The following is a 15,465-nucleotide window of genomic DNA, read 5'->3' on the forward strand; positions in this document are numbered from 1 at the left end:
GAATAAAAACAAAAATGTTGTAATTATTTCTCACAAGTAACGCGTGAAAATTGATCCAAGACAAACAAAATATCATTTGTGCGGTTTTGAGATTATCCAGGTCTTCTACCCCAACCCCACCTTTCTCCTCAACTTCCATGACAATAATTGCAGGTATGCTGGACAGATGCCTATGATTGATTGCGCAATGCTCACCAATGTATATCAGTTTATCTTCCAGTCAGAGTGTCAGTGTCTCATTCTTGTCCACAACCCCCTGTTGGTCTCTGTAAAACACTAACTGTGAAAAAACTTCAACAACAACATTGAATGTGACTGTTCTTCTGCGCCATACCAGATAGGGAATGAATCGTTCTGGTTCTAGTTCATCTTCCTGGGTAAAAAAAAAAGCTCACATTTTCAATTCTATCTTACCTGAGATTCTTTGCTTTTAGGCGATTTCATTTTGAGAATTGTGGTTTCTTTGGGCGCAGAGACGGAGAGGATCAAGTTCGCTCAACCTGTGCACGGCGGTGTTCACGCCATTCATCGCTCTGGTTAGGGCTTTCTTCTTCAGCTTAGCCGGTTGCTTCAATTTCCGCCACCATTCCGATAAGCTCTGTTACTCTCTCAATCATCTTGCTCGCCTCTCTCGTAACTCCCCTTGTACTACTTCCTTTTCTTTGAATATGCTAATGCAGTATGATTCTCGAATAATGAATTTGAAATCAGAGGTTTAAGGGTCTAATTTTTGGAATATATGCTGAATGTTACACAGTTTCGGTTAATGAAATCGAGGCATTGTATGAGCTTTACAAGAAGCTGAGCAGTTCAGTGTTTGATGATGGCCGCATACACAAGGTATTCTTGGAACACTTGCTTAGATTCTGAGATTGCAGCTTCCCTCTTTGCAAAGTAGAATTTATTACAAGTTCGACTCCTAGTTGGAGCGGCCTATAGGCCTTTTTTGGTTTGAGCCAAGCTGGTCAGCTATGGGTAACCTAGGGTAGTTTATATTCTTGTGGTACTTTGCTGGCTATGGCCACAAGGTGGCATTTACCAATGCTCAATCTCAGGTAGCAGCTGCGGGTTTTCCTCGTGTTACTGAAGAAACATTGTCTGATTTATGCACGAATGCACATTTTGCTTTATCATGGAAGGTTAATCATGTGTCCTTCCCAGTTTAAAGTGAACTACTAAACCATAACAATGTTAAGATCAGCTGCAGTGTATGATGATTTGGAGAGATTTGAATGACATGCTTGTGACTGGCTTCAATGAGTTTATAGTTTGTGCATATCTGATCTGCATGTATGCTGTTAGAATCTTGATTGATTGAGTGTATGTATATCATTGCAAGATTTTGATAATCATGGCTTCTTACTGTCATACATGATGTAATGATTTGTGTTTCATCCTTGATTTTCCTGTCCAAACTTTGAAGGAGGCATTTCAGCTGGCACTCTTCAATACAAATACGAGGGAGAACATTATGCTGGATAGGGTACATTCTTGGGGCATAGAAACGTAGACTCTGAACTTTTCTCAATTTGCTGAGGAAGTTTTCTTTATCAATTTTCTGTTGATGTTTGTCTTCAATCTAGGTATTTGATCTTTTCGATGAGAAGAGAAATGGAGTCATTGAGTTCGATGAGTTTGTCCACACACTGAGTATATTCCATCCCAATACTCCAATGGAGAAAAAGATTGATTGTAAGTATTGGAATAGCCCTACCATCATGCCCCGATGAAAGGGCGAAAGCACATTAGTATTGGCTGGGATCCAGACGCTTTTCAATGGCATGGCGTTCTTTACATTAACACTACATTTGTGTCTGGATTCTGGCAGTTGCGTTCGAGCTGTATGATTTGAGGCAAACTGGATACATTGGCCCAGACGAAGTGAGTATATTCATGAACAAACGAACCTAGTTTTGTCGAAAACCTTAGCTGAGTATGCTACTTAGTAGTTTGATGACATTTGCCTAGAACAATAACATTGATTGTAGCATGTCACTAACGGTAATCAGTTGTTAGGTCAGAAAAATGGTGGTTGCCATCTTAAAGGAGACCGGTGTATCTCTGTCAAGCGATGCTCTTGAAGCCATTATAGAAAAGGCAAGATTTTCTCTAGTGTTTTCTGCGTATATTTCTGCAACAAGCTGATGGTGATTCTCTTTTGCAGACATTTGAGGATGCCGACAGTGATATGGATGGTAAGATCAACAAAGACGATTGGAGAACCCTCGTTGCTAGGCACCCGACTCTGTTGAAGAATATGACTCTTTCTCAGCTCAAGTAATGTGCTCTCCCCTTCACACTTGTAATTACTTATGATCAAGTTAATCTCATTGGAAAGACTAAACATCCAATATATTGAACTACTTAGAACCAAAAAGATGGAGATTATTACTCCATAGTCCATACTATTTTGAGTATTTTCTCTACCTGGGTACATTAAAAGGTTATGCGAGAAAGCCTAATCTCATCATGATTGACTAATTCTCGAGGAGTTTCTCAGTGTTTCCGACTGGTTGTATTTGCCTGCAGAGATGTAACTACAGTGTTCCCTAGTTTTATATTCAACACTGAAGTTGATGACTGAAGTCACACCATCCATGCATTGATGAAGGTATCTTCTTCTTCTTCTTCTCTCTCTCTCTTTCTCTCTCTCTCTCTCTCATATATGTGTTATGTGGAGCAGTCTAATGTGTTTCACACTTTCACAGGCCATTGATGAAAATGCAGGATTGCGGGTAAAGCATCGGACTGAATGCAGAAAGGATTAAAATGTCCAATTGTTTAGAGATTGTAGTGTTTGGGAGGTTTATGTATTGAATTATTTTGTTCAATTTAATTTTTATATACTTCCAGAATTCATAACTTTGCAAGAGGGACAAAGGTTATCATGCCAATTTCTAATATGATTTGTGATGAAAGCTCTCAGAAGTAAAATTGAAACATTACTACACAACCAACATAATAGAAAGGAGTGTTCAACAGAAAGTACAATCTGAAGAAAAATCAAATCAGCCTGTTAACTTCCAAACTTCATCAAATTCGGGCGATAAATTTCCATGGATTATGTTTATTTGATACTTACAAACTCGGGATGGACTTGGCTCGAATGACCTGTTTAAGAATGGCTTTTTCCTCATCAATGCGTCTTTTCTCTTCAGGATCTTTTGGCTTCAGCTTTCTTTTCTCTTCCAGTATCCACTTGAATATCTCACGCTTATCATTATCTGATATTGGTTCCATAACAGGCTGCACTACGGGTGGAGTGACAAGCTTCTCGGCAATTTTAGTAGATTCGGTAGCAGTCACCACGGGAGCACTAGGAACTTCTTCCATTTCTATGATGGGGTCTTTATTTTTTGTCCTCATGTAAAGGTAGGCTACAAATTGTGCGAAATCAAGCCATTTTACCATGAAGATATAAAGATGAGTAAATAAATAAGAAAAGGTTGAATAACTTCCCAAGAAATAGTTCAAGAAAACTGCGGCAGCCTTAAACAAATTGCAAAGATACAACTGTCACACTGATATAGATACAACCACAAGCAGTATACATAATAATTGATAATGTTATGGAATGTATAAAGGCAACACAAATTGAAGCAAGAAGTCTTATGGAGGAGTAAACATCATAGCACAGGCAACTCTTCTCCAAACCATCCCCATATGAGAATTATTGTTAATCAGGCGCATCATTTGGACTACAGAGACAAAAGTTCCAAAAAAAAACTTTTACTTTACAATGGTAGTATGTTCCCGTAAGAGGTTTTAAGTCAAACACTAGACGCTAATACAAGGCAATGATGAAAAGGAGACTATCAAGCTTAAGTGGCACAAAGTCACTGGAAGGAATTTCTACTTGTCAATTCAGCCGGATTCAGATATCATGCAGATATATTTACTATGCTGGCCTAAGAACAAATATATGGAACAAGGTTGAGGTCCCACATAATTCCCGTCTTTAGTGAAGTCTAACTTCTAAGTGAAAGCTCCAAATAGAAATCATAAATTTGTAAGTTCTTCACTTACCTAGTTAATAATAGCACATTGACAACACGGGGAAGAAATCAAGGAAGATAGGTTTAGGATGGTGCATTAAGCATCCTCCCCCAAAGACATTGACTTTAAGGAAAATTTGATAGCAGAGTTCAGCTCTGGATGGACAACATTCTGTGTAAAAGATGAATCCAAATAGACGCCAGAGTTCATCCCTTAATACAGTGTTCACATAACAAGGTAAATATTATGCAAATCAGTTTTATTGAATTCATTTGTCCACTAAATCAATAAATACTATTATAGCAAATAAATTCCTGATGATTCAAAATTCAAAAACCACATACATTTCCTTTACATAGAATATTCACATTCTTTGTTAGCTTCTAACATTAGTAGATGATCAGCCAATTAAACCACAACTGCTTGTAAGGTCTAGAAACACTAAGCAAGAATGAAATTTACAGGGCAGCAGATTCAACAAAGAACATTAACTGCATCTAAAGCAGACAAAGAGGTAAACAAGGTAAAACAAACAAATTTCATGGTTTATCCTTTTTAAGAACACTGATTTAAAAAATATGCACCCTTTAAAAACACAAAGAAGTCCAATGGGATCTACAGAAGCTAACTCAGAACAGATTTCATTCAATTCAATTTTGCCTAATAGTAGGCAGAAAAACATGCCATCAAACCTAATGCTATTGAACCTAGTCAACAAACACTAAAAGTGTAAATTAACAAGCACTGATCTATTACAAAGTCTCAAAACTTCCGGAATACAATTAACTTCATATCACATGGAAAAATTCACATACGCAGAAAATCAAATGAAAGAGAGAGGTGGAAGAGGAACCTCCGATAGAGAGATTAACGGCCAAGAGCATAGGCAACATGAACCTGTAACGCCGAAGGAACGGTTCCTTTGCCGGCGGAGAAGGTGGTGCGGGCTTAGTCGCCGCCGTTGAAGTTGACGACGCCATCGACGACGACGACGATGAAGGTGTTTGAGTAGAAGATGCTTTTTGCTTCAGCTGCGCTGTAATACATACGTGTACATATAGAGACAAAGTGATGGATTAATCATCATAGCGATTGATTAAATTTGGATTAGTATAAAAAAAAATTATTACAGTGTAGTAATTCATAATACTTACATTTCTTAGGCTTGTTCATATAGAGCTTCGTCCCCTCACTCATTCTTCTTCCTTCTCGCACGCTTCTTCTTTTGATACAGATTCGCCCTTCACTCTGCTCACAGGAGATCGTCAGCCGCCTTCTACCGTCACTCTCACGACTTCCATTTCATCTCACCCAAATGAACGTATACGGTATATCTGAAGTGAAACGCAGTCGTTCTGAGTTACTTTCTAACTGTCTTTCCACCCTCTTTCAACTTTCAATCCCTATGGCTAATTGGCTACGCGGTAATTTTTTTTTTCAAAGAGTAAAAAAAAAAATATTTACTCCGGTTTTCAAAAAAAAAAAAATATTTACTCCGTATTTGTTTTTCTTCTTATTCTTTTTAAATTACTTGTAAATTTATAAGTTTTATTTTAGAATTATATTATAATATACTAATGAATGAAAAATAAAAATGTTAATAGCACTATGATTGTCGCTCTCAAAGAGTTTGACCTTAATAGATAAAAGATAAATTTCACATCCTGACCTTACCAATAAACCAATAAACATACGACAGCTTACACAGGAGTTAAATACTTAAATATGTCATTGAACTTGTTACTTACTAACTAGATAGGGAAGTTGTTCATTTATAATTAATTATATGTTTCTTTGAATTAAACTAAAAAGAGAAAAAACGAATATCTTTCTTGAAAGCAATCAGAAAACAAAGTCTACTCGCTATTAAAATATAAATAAAAATTCGTTAATGTTTCACTTGATCGAAATACAAAGGGTCAAATATGATACAAGAAAGATAAATGAGTCTTCATAACTAAGGTATCCATCAACTCCCCTGAAATAAGATGCCCCAAACAAAAATGAGATAACAGAGTCTTCGTCCTAGTGATAGCTTGGGTGGATACCCATCAGGTGATGTGCCAATTTGCAGGTGATTGTAATGGAAATCCATCAGCTCAACCTCAATTCCACCGGCGACCACCTCCATAACCTCGGCCACGATCTCGGAAACCGCCATGGCCTCCTATAATTAATCGAAAACTGTTACCCAATGTGGAAGAACAAGCTAAAGCAATAATTAACAAATGCGAGTTTGAGGTATTATAACATGTCCCTTTCCTACTGTAAATGATAATTAAAAGGGATGATAAGACCAACCTGGAGGAGGAGGAGGAGCACCGCGTCCCATGGCTGCCAGTTCAGGACTGACCTTCTGCCCAGCCTCCTGAAGAATATGAATAAGATCTTTTGCAAATCTGGCATTTGCAGCTGTGAAGAACGTGTAAGCTGTTCCTTTGGCACCTGCTCTTCCTGTCCGACCAATTCGATGAACATAGTCCTCAAGGGATCCTGGGAAGTCGTAGTTGATGACATATTTAACATCCTTCACATCTGCAAGCAGCCAAACAATAAAATGAATATCAACAAGATAACAACTACAAATTTCTTTCCAGAAATTTTCTCATAAACTGACAGGGGGGTTATACTTTCTTTACACTTAACTGTGACAAAACTGAAACAAAATTACAGAAAGGACTACCATTGAGATTGTTAGTGCAAGATATACCTAAGCCTCGAGCAGCAACATCTGTAGCTGTCATTATGGGACTCTTGCCAGCTTTGAATTCTGAGAGGACCCAATCTCTTTCTGCTTGGCTCTTATCACCATGAATTGAAAGTGCAGGCCAACCATCCATCCGCAATTGCCGAGTTGTTTGATCACAACCTTTTTTAGTGTCCATAAATATCAGAATTCTGCTACCATCCATAATGTCCTCCAACAACTTCACTAATCTGAGGTTACAAAGAAATTTAGCTTTAGTTTAAATCAACAATCCAAACAGATGAAAAGCATATTTGTCAAAAGCTTTAACCGATCAAACAACGAGTAGGTCAGTGAAAACCCTACTTGTTATATTTTTGGCTTTCTGAGACAATTTCCACATGCTGGCGAATTGCATGATTAGCTTTCAGATCTTCCGAACCAATAATCACCTGAGCAGAATAAAAGGATAAAAGTAAAGGGAAGGATAACAATGACAAGTAAAGGCACAGCTGTGAACAAATTGTACTTTCATGCAATCATAGTTTTTATGTAGAATAATAAAGAAGCTGTAACTAATAATATGAAGCTGTAAAAACAAATTTCTATGAAATGTAATTCCTTACCAACGAATAAACTGTCATAAATAACTAATAGAAGTACCAATATCAAACAGTTCCTAAATGACATATCAAGTGAGATTATGATGATGTAGATGATATAGACCTAATTTACCTGAACTACACAGCAGGGGATTTAATATGGAGGAATCATGGATAATAAAAAACCCTCTGGAGTAAATTTGTAGTCAAAACACAGTAACCATCATAAATTTGAAACTTGAAAGAAAACTTACTTTATATGCATTATATAGGAATTGCCTAGCAAGTTGCTCAACTTCCTTGGGCCATGTAGCACTCCAGTACAGAGTTTGACGATCTGGCCGTATCTGCACAACACAACCAAATTCAGAGTTCCAGGTGACCGAAAACTGTATACTCTCTCTCTCACACACACACACATCATCGTAAGATCTATCCCAATGGATGAAGTTTCTATTATAAACAAACCTGTGAAACAATTTTTCTGATCTGAGGTTCAAAGCCCATGTCCAGCATACGATCAGCTTCATCCAATACAAGATATGTAACCCTACGCAAGTTTGTGTGATGAGATTCTAACATGTCAATCAATCTTCCAGGTGTAGCAATAACAATCTCAACACCTGCAGCAAATTAACATATTATATGTGTATCTATTAGGTTTTAAATAAGAATATAAATTGAGAATGGAAGAAGCTAGGATATACCCGATCCATCACATCACGAGATAGAAGTAAAGTCTTGAGCAGATCACCACCTACCTTTCTGAAGATCACGAACTTGGGGCCCCTTTGGAACCCCTCCATATATGCAAGTGCTCTTAATCTTTGATGAGGCACCAAATTTAGTAGATTCTTGTTGGATTTGAACAGCAAGCTCACGAGTTGGAGCTAAGACTAGGACAATAGGACCATCTCCTTGCGCTTTATACCATAAGAAGTAATGTTACATCAAGAATTAAGTCACTGTAGCTAATAGACAAGTGTGGCAATGTCATTGGGATATACTGAAAAACAATAAATACCTAAAAATGGTTGAGCATTGACATGCACAATTGCAGGTAGCAGATACGCTAGTGTCTTCCCTGAACCTGTTTCTGCAATACCAATGAGATCACGGCCCTTCAAGGCCATAGGCCATCCTTGAGATTGAATAGGTGTAGGCTCAGTAAAGCCAGCCTTCTCAATTTCTTTCAAAACATATTCTGAAAATATTACATGGGAAGGAAATATAGTGATTAGGAAGAACTATTTGGTATTTGGTATTTGGTAAATGAACCAACTGGCTCTGAATAGTCAAGAACAACTGCAATTTATAGTTGTAATTAGTGTGAATATAATTAAGAGATTCTTTTATGAACTATCAGCAAAAAGGATATTTTTACATAGTGCAATGACTAGTCTATTGCAATTTGCAAATATAATTACTGAATAGCCTTGGATGTCTTGTGTGTAAGCTTAATTCTTCCAAATTGCACATCCCAGTACACCACGCAAATCAGTTTGCAACAAGGATTCGCTAATTGATTCAGAAAGCACAACTTGTGTCTCACTTGTGCTTTACCTTGTACTCCTAGTTCTATACTTTACAACAAGCTCCCACTTGGGAAAATTTACATTGTGTTCAGAACTCAGAAGTGTATACCTGGAAACCCCACGTCACTGAAGCTCTTCACAGGTTTCGGCACATCACGGCCTTCTACCGTTATCTCCCGTCGCCGCCTATACTCCTCCACCTCGCTGTCCGTCATTGCCGCAACTGACCGTGACTCGACATAGAAATTCTTCTCAAACGGGGTCAACCCGTCTAAATCCAATTTCCGAGGCGACTCACTGCCCTCATAGTCTTTCCTACTTGCTGAAGATGACCGGTATGTCGATCCACCGCCAAAGCCAGAGTCGCTGAGAAACATCCCCATATGAAATAAGCAAACATTACAACGATTCCCTCGTAATTCTAGTTTCGTTCAGGCTAAAATGACAAAATTCAAATTACAGAGACACTGAGGATGCAATTGGTGATTGTTTAGCTAGGGTTTTACCTTCGCCGGTCGCGATACGACCCGGGGTCCGCCGCGCGGCTATCGTATCTACTCATTGAACGTATTGTTGACTGCAAGGTCAGGAAAACGAAGACAGAAGGTTCCGGCGAGGGATATCGATGGTTTAAAGAGAGGGCTCTTCCGTGTACTACGGTCGCCCCAGCAGTGAGCTATGTATATGTGGTGACGTTTGGTCCGTTTGGACGGTATGTCGATATGAAGTAATTAATTGATGTGTACGGCACGTTAAAATTGCAATTTCTTTTTTTGCACTTTGCACTGTTTTTTTTTTTTTTTCCTTTTTCCCCAAACTCCTACGAAGGTGATGGGTAAAAACCCCCAGGGACTACTGTAGAAGTACAATGTATATAGTCCGTGTATTATTGTATCCCTAAAAGATCGGGTGTCCCTTAGAAATTGTTAAAGGGCGAGTGACCTTTGGGGAATATTATATTCCTGAAGGGTCAGGTCCTATTCCTATATAAAGGACCTGACCCTCCACTGTAATGGCATCCGGGGATCCCTTGCCTCTCGGCCTCTCTCTCTCGTTCTTCTCTCTTCTTCTCCAAGAAGGAAGCCATGGCTTCCTTTCCCCTTCTCCCTGTATTCATCCATATACCGATCCATACACTACATCATACACAATCAAACAACACACGTGGTGTAAATCCGTACCCCCGTTTACATTTACACCATCAGAAGGATAAGGACTAGAGTAGGGCAATAGCCGAACTTAAAATTTTATAATTATCAAACTAATTATGCACTTCAATTAATTATTTGATATTATTTATTCTATCTCGAAGACAATTATGTGACTCTTCCTTTTGAAGTATCCAAAGTGAATCAAAGGGGATTATATAATGGATTAAAGGTGTCGCGATACCCAGGAGATTTTTGAGGAATATCACTGACAAGTGCAAATATATGGTGAGTTGATGTTGGATAGACACCTTCCGGCATGTCTTTCGCGAACAGAACACAGTGACAAACTCCCTTGCCAATAGCGCTCTCAATCAAAATGACTCGTGACAAGAGATTAGCGATCCTACGCTTGAGATAGTTCATATGATTGAGGAAGATAGAGTTGGAGCACGTGGATGAAAAATAGTGGTGTTGTATGAAAGTGCTAAACATAGACACAGGGACTCTTCCCTCCTTTGGATCCAAACATAACAAAAGATAATATAAACTAAATTGCCTACAACTTTGTAGTGAGACTAATAGTCACTAGCTTTGAATGAAACAAACATATCCACTCATTAATGACATCTTGCATTAAACCTTCCGTCATAAATTCATTTGGTTTAGTTGGTTGGTCTTTTACACTGATATCATCATTGATCATAATCGCAATGGATTATAATTGGTCAACTTGATTAACATCTCATAATTAAGTCTCATTGTATAATTTATCAACACGTCTTAGATTTCTATGACATTTTTCGGTATCACAACCCCTCATTAAGCAACCATATAAACACTTGTTTGTCCAAAACCTAATGAGTTATGCCCTTATACAAAACATGGTCTTAATGATACATATTGGATAAATTACTGACGTAATAATTGGATAAGTCGTTAGACAGGACCATGACACGTCGATAAAGGTGATAAAACGCAATAATATTGTAATGACTCTCTCTCTCTATATATATATATAATCATTAAAAAATTGTACAGGTCAACTGGCCAATTATAGTATGACTGACCATGGGTCAAAAATTAAAACATGTTATTTATAGTCTGACTTTTGTAGCAAATGGATTAAGCGGACTGACCCAAACATGTCGGGTCAATACCTGACTCCAGACTAATCCACTTATTTGATAGCTCTACAGTCTGTCTGAAGGCAACAACTGTCATGATAAATTGTTAGCTTATACCAATAAAGTAGGTCAATTTTAATTTAATGGTATAATTTTAGATTCTTAATGACCCATTTATGTTTTGTTTTTTTTTTTTTTTTGGGGGGTGGGGGGGGGGGTTAAATGGTTAAATAATATTTTTGGGGGCAATTTGGTAGCTTATTAGAATATTATTCTTAAAAAAAAAATGATAAAAAGATTAGAGACTCAATTGTTGCACAAAATAAGCCATGCCCCCACGGTCCGCGCCTATCCGCCCTATCCCAAAAGCTGAGATTTTGCTTGCGCGCCTAAAACCCCGAAGCCATGGCTATTGCTTTCCCCGTGCTATCTCTCTCGCCGATGGTGAGGGCCTCTTCAGTGGACACAAAGCAAAGACTCTCTTACAACCCTCACCGCACCTATCCCAAAAGCTCCGACGCACTTCCTCTTGCATCGCCAGCTTCCATTTCCACCGCAAACAACCGTCCGGAGATATCAATTTCATACCTCCTTAGACGCGACGTTCCTAGACCGAAAAACGGTACTAACTACTATCCGCTTACCTCAAACTTCGCTGTTCTATATTCCTATGATCTAGTAGATACATTCCTATATGGTTGTGTTTGGATTATTATTCGTTCTAGCTATTAATTCATGCTAATGATTTGAGGTAATAGGCAAATTTCCTGAAACATATTTGGGATATGAGACATGGTTGCCGAATCCGCCCAAAGTGGAGAAGCCTCGGTCAGCTTTCAATGCAGCATCACTGGCTTACATCGGAGATTGCATCTTCGAGGTGTGCATTTTAGCCTTTTAGCTCAGTTGGCACAATTTCAAAGATAAGGAATTATGTGATTTTATGTGCACAATAGGAAATTAGGGTGAGGAAAATGATGGCAAAATCCCAAAAAGGATCTCATAGTTTAGTTGATAATACCAAATTACTTAATTACCAGTGAGCATAAAAGCCTGCTATTGATAAAAGCAAGCTAATTCGCTCTAGTTAGTGACTTAGTGCAAATTTTCTGTATGATTCTTACATAGTTTCCACTGAGTAAGATGCTTAATTAAATTTAAATGTATACTGCAGCATATTTTTGTAAATCTTGCTTTGAATGTACTCCTGTTTGCAGTTATATGCTCGAAGGCACTTTTTGTTCCCACCACTGAACATTGAAGAACACAATAAGCGTGTGATGGCAGTAGTTCGTTGTGAGGCTCAAGTATGGCTATTCTTTCATGATTTAACATTTTATATACTTATTGTGATTCTGGCTCCAGGGACTGGGGGGACTGTGGTTTACACTGAATTTGATAATTTGACCATTTACCTGATTATTTCCATCAGTAACTTCTTTTCTATCAAATGCATCTCCATTTGCTCATTATCTCCCTGAACTTGTGTTCTCCACTGATGAGCACTTATATCTTCTTGGTACAGTGTTTACTGCTTATGTATCCTTCACTTTGATATTCATATTGCCTAGTTACTCCTTCTCAAACCTTGTTCAGTTGCTCATGAATAGTTTCCATTTTAGCACGGTTTTATTTCAAGAGGTATTCATATTACAACCTAATCCAAAGAATCTCTGATATTTACTTCCTTATTCTTGTGACTTTATACTGCTTATGGGTGTTCTAAAGTTCAGTTATGTGAGATAGACTAGTTGGATGTATGTTCATAAGTTCATTTGGTGTCTAAAGCTCTTCAATGGGGAAATAGCGAATTCTTTTATTGCTGTATTTCAGGATGCAATGTTGCAGAAGCTTATCAATGACAACTTCTTATCAGGAGAAGAAAGGTCAGTAGTGTATTTGTATGGTATCTTTCAATATTAACACACACAGATATGTACTTCATGTTTGTGTTTTTCCAGGTGAAAAAGGAACTTTCAAGGTTATGCTATGAGCCTATGACAATCTAATGATCTATTATGTATTCAACACTGAAGAGTAATCAAGATTCTATGACAGGCTGACAGCCTTTTTATTTATTTATCAATTTTTCAGGGGAGTGCTTCGTTGGGGGAAAAATGTTGGTTCTGGTAAAACAAGGACTAAAAAACGTGCTGGTGTAGCTGTTTACAATAGTGCATCATCACTTGAAACACTTGTTAGTTCCTCCTATCAACTTTAAAGAATATGTTTGATATTATGAATATGTTGATAAATGAGCACTTCTCTTGACATATTTTAAGTCTATCAAATGTTTACTATAATTCATGAAATCCATGCTATATACAAACGAGTCTTATCAGTTTGGCAATTTGATTGAAAGAAATTTAGAGAGAATATTTCCACTTTATGGTTTACTAGTATAGTAGTTCCTGGCCCTTGCTGCTGCTTGGCACTAAATATGTAGTTCGTACTTGATGATACGTCTTGTTTTTCTGACTCTGATATAAATTTTCAGAGCAATTGTCTTGTGAGTCTTCTTTTATACTTCTGATGCTTGTCAGCAGCCTTCTGGACTCTGGAGTAATACTTTAGATGATGTTATTTTTCTTAAAGTAATTAAGTTATGTTCTTTTGCAGATTGGTTACTTATACCTGACAAATATGCAGCGGCTTGAAGAGATCATGCTTAAGTTAGGTTTCTGCACTGGAGCTTCGTCCCAACATATATTGGAGAACATAAATGGTAAGTTCATTTTTAACATCCAAACTTCTGCATAAGCTGAACTTCTAATTAATATATATTATGTGATAATGTTATAAAAGTTTAGTTAGTCTGACTTCTAGATAGATGCATTTTAACTTCTCCGAGTAACTCATGCTTCTTTTTTTTTTTTTTTTTTTTTTTTTTTTTTTTTTTTTTTTTTAATAAATCCACTATCTTCTCTGGATTTATAGTATCTCCTTGTATTGCACCAAATCCTAACATCGTTTTTGTTTGAAATTATTATAAAAAGGTTTAGCATCATAAAAGTTGGATAACATGTAGTCAAGCATCCTTGCCTATAAAATATGGTCTTTTATCATTTCCCTCTTATCTTCACTGGACTGCTGCGTTGTATTTTTTCCCATATGGCTGGCTCTTTGGCACTCCATAATATTCTTTCAACGATTGCTACCCTTTTTGTTCAGCCCTAGTTAATTCAGAATGAGAAAATAATAAAATTGACATAGTGCATATAATTTGACTAGGTGATTGTACAGGTTTGGAGAATGACGTCCAGCAAGTAGCATGAAGAAATATGGAAAGATGTATAGATTACCACATCACGAAGCAGGTTTGTCTAAGCACGTCTACATTGTTTCTTGAGACTCTAGCAAGCTTGTTATTCCCTTTCACCTTTTCAGGTTTCTGTCTTACATGAGCTTGTAATAACACTTGATGCATGTGTGCTCAAAAGCTTAGCTTGAAAAGCACGAAACTAATAGTTAATAACTTAATATCCATTTTACTAAAAAAAATAGAATGCTCAAGGATAGGATGGTCCTGCTTTTTACAATTATTATGCATCAAACAACTGAAAGGCAAAGAAAAAGCCTCAACTCCTTAAGGCTTAAGTAATCCCTTTAATCATTTCCCAACAATTAGGATATATATTGATGCTTTGTGTAAAAATACCCAAAAAATTGAATTTAGAGAGACTAATTTGACTTGTTTTGTAGTGTATGTTACCCTTACCTTGTTTTCATTTTTGCAGCCATCATAGACAGGCAAAAACTCCACAACGGCGAATAAAATTGGTACCTGCATCATCTTAAAGTAGCTGAGGACATCCAAGAGTAGGCTTGTTCGAGATTATTAGGACCAAATATAAAAATGTTGCGACGAATCATCTACATGCAAGCCCGCTAACTCATTTCCCCCTTCCAATTAGTAGAAAGCATAACTCATCACAAAATTCCATAGAGCTTTGCCAAGTTGATAATTGAATGCATAAGCTGCCCTGTGGTGTGTGGACTTTATAGGGTAATGCCTAGATGGATTTTCAGAGGTATAGACATGTAAAAGAAAGTACAACAACACTACAAGTTACTGAGACAGGTAATGTTTATATGTATATTTAGTGCTTAATCACAATTAGTGAATTTCCTGCTGCAGTTAATTCTATTCTAACTTCTTTGGAACTTAGTTTAGAGTGACAATTTTCCCTAAACTGAGGGTAGTAGTTGTGTCTCTCTCTGTCTTGTGATGTGTGAACAGTGGAAGCTGGCAATACTTTGACGGAAAGGAGACAATGGGATGTGGGCCCCTTTAGCCCATCACTAATAATTTTTTCAAAAAAATAATTTATTTATTTATGTTTTTTTTTTTTTTTTTTTTTTTGGGGATGG

The 15,465-nt window shown here is 37.3% G+C and overlaps 4 protein-coding genes across 6 annotated transcripts; 2 read left to right on the forward strand and 2 right to left on the reverse strand.

The window, feature by feature from the left end:
- Window positions 1-91: 91 nt before the first annotated feature.
- On the forward strand, window positions 92-2,999 carry LOC116009853 (calcineurin B-like protein 3). 2 transcript variants are annotated; one of them, XM_031249011.1, is made up of 10 exons: window positions 92-377; window positions 474-633; window positions 758-840; window positions 1,424-1,483; window positions 1,584-1,692; window positions 1,829-1,881; window positions 2,017-2,097; window positions 2,165-2,277; window positions 2,530-2,611; window positions 2,709-2,999. In XM_031249011.1, the coding sequence occupies exons 1-9, from the start codon at window positions 345-347 to the stop codon at window positions 2,582-2,584; spliced, it is 747 nt and encodes a 248-aa protein (XP_031104871.1). In that variant the 5' UTR covers window positions 92-344; the 3' UTR covers window positions 2,585-2,611; window positions 2,709-2,999. The 2 variants fall into 2 exon arrangements, with proteins under 2 accessions (XP_031104871.1, XP_031104870.1); XM_031249010.1 differs by having other exon boundaries at window positions 94-377; window positions 474-645.
- LOC116009854 lies at window positions 2,927-5,307 on the reverse strand. Its single transcript, XM_031249012.1, has 3 exons — window positions 5,151-5,307; window positions 4,850-5,032; window positions 2,927-3,377 (listed from the first exon to the last, which is right to left on the reverse strand). Exons 1-3 carry the CDS (start codon window positions 5,191-5,193, stop codon window positions 3,079-3,081), a joined length of 525 nt encoding a protein of 174 aa, XP_031104872.1. The 5' UTR covers window positions 5,194-5,307; the 3' UTR covers window positions 2,927-3,078.
- Window positions 5,308-5,828: 521 nt separating this feature from the next.
- Window positions 5,829-9,519, reverse strand: LOC116011228 (DEAD-box ATP-dependent RNA helicase 20). The gene is made up of 10 exons (XM_031250765.1): window positions 9,326-9,519; window positions 8,929-9,185; window positions 8,309-8,488; window positions 8,046-8,207; window positions 7,753-7,907; window positions 7,539-7,631; window positions 7,049-7,134; window positions 6,707-6,933; window positions 6,298-6,531; window positions 5,829-6,163 (listed from the first exon to the last, which is right to left on the reverse strand). Exons 1-10 carry the CDS (start codon window positions 9,379-9,381, stop codon window positions 6,102-6,104), a joined length of 1,512 nt encoding a protein of 503 aa, XP_031106625.1. The 5' UTR covers window positions 9,382-9,519; the 3' UTR covers window positions 5,829-6,101.
- A 1,895-nt stretch (window positions 9,520-11,414) lies between these two features.
- Window positions 11,415-15,241, forward strand: LOC116007728 (mini-ribonuclease 3). Of its 2 annotated transcripts, none has more exons than XM_031248465.1 (8): window positions 11,415-11,716; window positions 11,853-11,974; window positions 12,312-12,401; window positions 12,928-12,980; window positions 13,189-13,291; window positions 13,714-13,819; window positions 14,338-14,411; window positions 14,832-15,241. In XM_031248465.1, the coding sequence occupies exons 1-7, from the start codon at window positions 11,500-11,502 to the stop codon at window positions 14,367-14,369; spliced, it is 723 nt and encodes a 240-aa protein (XP_031104325.1). In that variant the 5' UTR covers window positions 11,415-11,499; the 3' UTR covers window positions 14,370-14,411; window positions 14,832-15,241. The 2 variants fall into 2 exon arrangements, with proteins under 2 accessions (XP_031104325.1, XP_031104324.1); XM_031248464.1 differs by having other exon boundaries at window positions 11,416-11,716; window positions 14,326-14,411.
- The last annotated feature ends 224 nt before the right edge of the window (window positions 15,242-15,465 follow it).

The sequence above is a fragment of the Ipomoea triloba genome, chromosome 2, assembly GCF_003576645.1.
Source record: "Ipomoea triloba cultivar NCNSP0323 chromosome 2, ASM357664v1".
NCBI classification, from domain to species: Eukaryota; Viridiplantae; Streptophyta; class Magnoliopsida; order Solanales; family Convolvulaceae; genus Ipomoea; species Ipomoea triloba.